The sequence below is a fragment of the Lipotes vexillifer genome, unplaced genomic scaffold (genome assembly GCF_000442215.2).
Source record: "Lipotes vexillifer unplaced genomic scaffold, Lipotes_vexillifer_v1.1 scaffold1359, whole genome shotgun sequence".
In the NCBI taxonomy this organism is placed as follows: Eukaryota; Metazoa; Chordata; class Mammalia; order Artiodactyla; family Lipotidae; genus Lipotes; species Lipotes vexillifer.
In genome coordinates, this window is record NW_006771596.1 from 1,518,651 (window position 1) to 1,524,834 (window position 6,184).

The window sequence follows — 6,184 nt, forward strand, 5'->3', positions numbered from 1 at the left end:
TGCTCTCTTTTTATAGAGTCATAAGAGCTCTTCATCTATTCTAGATACAAGCCCCTTATCAGAAATATGATTTTCATACATTTTCTTTCATTCGGTGGGTTGTCTTTTCACTCTCTTGATGGTATCTTTTGAAGCACAAAAGTTAAAAAATTTGATATAGTTCACTTTCTGTCTTCTTCTGTTGTTGTTTGTGCTTTTGGTGCCATATTTAAGAAGACTTTGTCTTATACAAGGACACAAAGACTTTCTCCTTTTATCCTAAGAATTTTTATAGTTTAGCTCTTACATTTAGCTCTCTTATATGTTTTGAGTTAATTTTTGTGTAAATTGTGAGGAAAGGGTCTAACTTTATTCTCTTGCGTGTGTATATACAGTAGTTCCAGCACCATTTGTTGAAAAGACTATTCTTTCCCTGGTGAATTGTCTTGGTACATTTATAGAAAATAATTTTATTCTAAAATGAAGGTTGATTCTTGGACTCTCAATTTTATTCCATTGATCTATATGTCTACCCTTATGCCAGTGCCACACTGTCTTCATTATTGTAAGATTATTGTAAGTTGTGAAGTTGTGAGTCCCACATAGGCACACATACACCACATACACACAGTAGGGCAGTGTGAACATAGACACACACATGTACAAACACACATACCACACAGACATACATATACACACAACACACATACACACATCAGGACACACACGGCAGGGCAGTACACATATATACATACACACATACATACGTCAGGGTACACATGGCAGGGCAGATATACCTACACACACAACACACACAGATGTGAACACAACACACACACACCAAGACACACACGGCAGGGCAGCATACACAAAGACACACACACACACACACACACATAGATGCACACAAATACATATATCAATACAACATACATACTCCAGGACATGCACAGCAGGGCTTTCTCTTGATTATATGATGGGAGCCAAAGCTGGAGGTCATGAGAGGGAAGATTACGAGGAGGGGAACTGACCCCTGGAAATCGGGTGCCTGGAGAGGGTGGGGGACGTGTCCTGAGGGTCAGACAGGCGGGTGTTCCCAGTGGGAGGAGGGTGTTCTCTGGGGGTGGAGGGGACAGGAAGTGTTGGGAGCAGAGTTCAGGAAGAGTGATGAGAAATCCTGGGGCAGGGGTCCTGCCAGACCCCAAGAGTGTTCAAAGGCCTGGCCGCTGGTGCTGGACCCTGCAGCCCTCAGCCCCTGGCCTCCTGGAGTTCAAGGGGGTGGCTTTGACAGGGTGGGCAGTCCTTACTGTCAAGGGGCCTCTGTCGCTGCCCAGAGGCCTGGGACTGTCATCAGACTCTCAGAACGCTTCCTGGGACGTGCTCCAGGTGCCCTCACCCTCGAGGTGCAGTGGTCGCCCCTGCTCCCTGCCCCCACCCAGCCCGGACTCCGTCAGCCCTCAACCTCTCCACTCCCGGGAACCCTGTCCCTCTGCATGCTGTTCTCTTACCTGCTTCTTCCCATGCCGCCCTGGGAGGCCACGGGCCCTCTGGGTCCCGTCTCCTGGATGCCTCCAAGTGGGTCACTCTTTCTGCACTGGCTTCAACCTCCCCGGGTCACATGGAGGTCAAGGTGAAGGAGGAAGACCCCAGCTGGCCTTGAGGGACATCAACAGGAGCCCTTCAAGGCTCATGCCAGCAATTCCAGCAGCGCTCACGGCTGTCTCCTCTCTAGGCGAGTGTCCCCCAGTGGGCGGCTGCAATGAGAAGCGCATGCTGGCCATGCTGCCCCACTGCGGCCAGACCTTTGCTGAAAGGATGAAGAAGGTGGAGGTCTGGAAGTGGTGCAACTTGTCGGAGTTCATCGTGTGAGTGTCCCTGCTCAGGCACTGGGCTTGCCCTCGCCCCGCCCTCGCCCCGCCCACGCCCCGCCCTCGCCCCGTCCACGCCCTGCCCTCGGCATCTGTGCCCCGCATGCTCCGAGGTCCACTCCAAGCCTCACAGCCCTCCGCTCCCCTCACGGACCACACTGGCAGCTCCAAACTGGACACTCCAGGCTGTGTGTCTCCCATTCCTCTGAGCGAGGTCATGTCTCTGGGAAACCCTGACACCCACTGCCCTTCCTGAATTGGGTTAGTGCCCTGCCCTGGCGTGCCTGCCTCTCTTCACGGTCCATGCTGGGTGGAAATTGTCATTTTGGGTTTTCTTCACAGCACCGGCCAGGGCTGGGTTTGTAGTCAGGACCAGTGGACCCCAGAGAAACTGAACCCCGCTGGTTTCTGCCTGGTGCGGCGGGAGCAGTGCCTCACCACAGAGGGCCCCACGTTCTAGAAGCTCCCGAGGTTTTTGATCTCCTCTGGTCACACCTAGCATCAAGTGTCAAGGTGGCCCTTTCACCTCCTCAGAAATCACCAACGGGCTGTGCCCGCCCTCCTCCACTTCCCACTTGGCCATCTCAACCTGGTGCGCTGCTGGCGGCCGCAGCAGACTCACACTGTCCTGTGAGCCGCGCCTGCCTGGAGGCCCCATCCTCCCTGGGAGCCCCGGGTTTGCTCAGTTGCATCAGCCCTTTCCCCTCCAAGACCCCAGCCCCTGTGCTCTCTGCCCCCAGTGGCTGTTCTAGGGGCTTCCACACCCAACTCCCCAGGGGACAGTGGCAGGCCCCTCGCAGACATAGTCGTTCGCTGAACCAAACGCTATGAAATTTCTGTGTCTGCTGGGAAAGGGGGCTGGGGGCTCGGGAAGGGGCTTGGCCAGGCTTCCTCTTGTCCTCTGAGCCTGGCCTGGACGCCAAGCCTGGAGTGGACACACAGGGGTCAGGGGTAAGGGAGGATGAGGTGGGCGCTTCCCATCCTGTGCCTTTGTCACCTGCTAAAGCCTCAGTGAGGAGATCAGACATCCAGCCCTGGGGCCTGAGGACAGCAGAGGGGGAAGCCAGGAGGGGGGTCTGGGAGTTGGAGAGAGAGGGGCCGACATCCACCTGAGTAGGAAAATGTGCCTGGCGGGAGAGGGAGTGTGACGGGGGCGGTTTGCTTCGCTCCTGGCCTCTGCATCCCCCTTTCCCATCTGGCCTATGGCTGCGTCGTCTCTTGCTCTGGAAGCCAGACTGAAGGGAGGACATGGGGAGGCCCTGGGTGACCAGGGGACGCTTGGGAAGCACAGACCCTGTCGTGACCCTGGTTCTGTGATGTCACACAAACAGCAGCTTCCTTGTGAAGGACACCCTGATTTCATCTCCAGCCTGAACTTGGGCTGGCGAGTTAACAGGGCTTGGGAGCTGTGTGTGCAAATGTGTGTGCAAATGTGTGCGTCCCTGCCTTCTGCCTCCCCAGCCCAGGGAAGGGCGGGATGCTGGGATGTGGGAGTTGGCCTCTACAGCTCTTGCCATGTGCCTGAGTGCCCGACCTTTCGGTGTCTTTTATCCTAAACGTGTTTGCTACTAAAATTCGGAGCCACTTCCCAGTGTTATTGGGAAGCACCAGGTGTGGGCATTCTGCGCCTGGCCCCGTAGGTCGATCCACGGAGATGGGTGTTGTGCTCAGCTCTGCCCCATTCCTGGCCTTTGGGGCTCACCCCGAGACCTCACTGAGCACCTACTATGTGCCAGGCACTTGCCAGAAGTGTATTCACTTCACCTCATTTGGTCCTTTCAGTCACCTTATCCGATAAGAATTATGAACCCCATTTACAGGCGGGGAAACTGAGGCTCACGGAGGCTAAGTAACGTGGGCAAAGTCAGGAAGATGGTCAGTGGCCTAGCTGGGATTGAAGGACATTGATTCTTCAGCCTGACCCCTAAGCTGCCGTACTGTGCTGTTTTCCGTGCATGGGGGTCACTCGGGCCACACACCACTCCCCAGCCCCTGCAGGCTTGCTGTCCACAGTGGGGCTTCCCCCAGCTCCATCTGCTTCGTTTCAGCCCTACTGAGCCCTGGGGTGGGCCGGGGCTTGGCAGGGTGTCCGGTTCGAGGCTCTGTCTGGGGTGGCAGGTCACTGATGGGGCCCAGTGGGAGGGGTGGGTCTTGAGGAGTGATGGGTTTGCCTGAGGACCTGCCTGGTGTGGTGTTCCAGAGCCTGAGCATGTCCCAGGGGCCACATCATTGCTCTGCACACAGATTCCAGGCCGTACCCTTTGCTTCCCGCTCTCTTTTGCCTCGTGTGGCTCTCCCTTGTCTGCGTTAGCTGAGGGGTGCAGGGCAGACGTGTGCCTGACCAGCAACCCAAGCGTCTGGACTGGGAAACTGCCCATGGCTGCCAGGAGGCGTGGGTACTACGAAGGCCTGGTTGAGTGATTAGCTGCCCTGTTTCCCACCGCCTTTCCAGGCAGAGACGAGGTTCTGTACAGGAAGCTCCTTGCAGGAAGCAGTTCCTTCCTGTTGCTCAGGCCAGGCCACTCTCCCTGGGTCCGCACCGGAGGGAGGAGGGGGGTCACAGGGCCTGGTGCCTGTGGGGACCTGAGGCAGGAGCCTCTCCCGCTCCCATACCTGCCCCGCATGCAGCACTCTGCTAGCTGCAAGAGAGTGTGGGCAGTGGTGGAGCTGGCGCACCTTGCCACGTGTCTGACCAGCCCTCTCACCAGAGCACCTTGGACAAGGGCTGCCAGCCTAGGCCACCACCCCCAGAGGCCACTAATTCCAGGCCAGCTGGCCATGGGGCTGAACTCTGGGTCCTGGTAGCTGTAGCCCTTGGTTGGCTTCAAGGACCATCCAGAGCCTGCCCGCTGGATGGACATGGCTCCTCATGGGTGGTTTGCTGAGTGCCCTTTCCAGTTGACTGACACAGACAGGAAGACCCTGGGGCGGGGGGAATCCCACGTGTCCTGTCAGATGGGGGCTGGGGGAGGTGACTTCTGAGAGGAAGACAGGCCGGGGCTGGGCTCACAGGTGGGACACGCTCCCTCAAACCAGGTAAATGAGGGCAGGCTGACTTGACTGGGAGGCTGCTGGCCCTCGGCCTGCCTCAGAGAGACCTCCCCGGGGGGCCTATAGAGTGGCCTTAGGTGACAAGGGCCTTGCAGGTCCAAGTGGCTGTGACTCCACACATCCCTTGGTCTTGGAAAAAGAAGCCAGGCCCAGAGTACCCTCTGGGAAGACCTGAGAAGTGCTGGCCCAGACCTTGGGCGTTGGGACTTCATGTCCTCATAGGAAGCAGGTGACGCTGTGGATGACCAAGATGAGGCAGGGATGACGTAGGAGGTGCAGGATGGGGCATGAGATATTTTGGGGAGCTCATGGCATCAGAGTTTCCTTGCTGGGCTCTGCTGCCTCTGTTTTAAGATGGGAGGGCCAAGAGTTGGGCTCGATGACACCAGGCTCTGTGCAGAGGTCATTGTCTGCTGGGGTGGGCATGAGGGGAATCGAGTTTGTGACGCGGCAGCCTGCGAAGGGGAGCAGAACGTGTCTGTGCACCTTGGGGAGGGGGCTCAGGGAAGGTGAAAGCGGGGCTGAGGCCTAGAGGTGGGAAGCAGGGCATGGGGTCTCCATGCCAGAGAACCTCTGGGCAAGGACGCCAGGGAGATGGACCCTGCTGGCCCAGCAGGCCCAGTAGGGCTCATAGCAGGAGGTCTTCCCCTGTGGCCTGGGGCCATGACGAGAGCAGGCAGCCAGACAGGACTGCCCCCCACTTTCCCGGCGGTCAGGGCCAGAGTGAGGAGGGGCAGAGGAGCCAGGCGGTCAAGCCCTCTGCCTTTGCAGGTACTACGAGAGCTTCACCAACTGCACCGAGGTGGAGACCAACGTGGTGGGCTGCTACTGGCCCAACCCCTTGGCGGAGAGCTTCATCGCTGGGGTCCACAGGCAGTTCTTCCAGAACTGCTCCGTGGACAGGCCACACTGGCAGGACCCCCCAGACGAAATTCTCATCCCGCTCATCGCAGTGCCCGTCCTGCTGGCCGTCGCCATGACCGGCGTGGTGGTGTGGCGCAGCAAACGCACCGACCAGGTGGTGTGAGGGCCCGGGAAGTCCGAGGGGCCCCGCCTGGAGAAGCGGAAGAAAGTTCTCCAGGGCTGGGAGAGCCGGTGGACACCCTTCGGCTGCCCCCCACCCTGCCTGGGCGGCCTTTGGGCTGGCGAAAGAAAACGTGCCGCGGCTGGAGCCTGCGTGCTGGGCACAAGTCACCGCTGCTTCGCCCGCGGTGTCCCAGGCTGGGCTGGGGACTCGGGGTTCCTAGCACTGAGTCCCGTGGTGCCCCATCTGCAGCCCCGGCCAG

At 58.1% G+C, this 6,184-nt stretch overlaps 1 protein-coding gene across 1 annotated transcript; it reads left to right on the forward strand.

Annotated features, from left to right (window-relative positions):
• Window positions 1-1,499: 1,499 nt before the first annotated feature.
• On the forward strand, window positions 1,500-5,925 carry RAMP3 (receptor activity modifying protein 3). The gene is made up of 3 exons (XM_007447034.1): window positions 1,500-1,554; window positions 1,712-1,844; window positions 5,670-5,925. Exons 1-3 carry the CDS (start codon window positions 1,500-1,502, stop codon window positions 5,923-5,925), a joined length of 444 nt encoding a protein of 147 aa, XP_007447096.1.
• The last annotated feature ends 259 nt before the right edge of the window (window positions 5,926-6,184 follow it).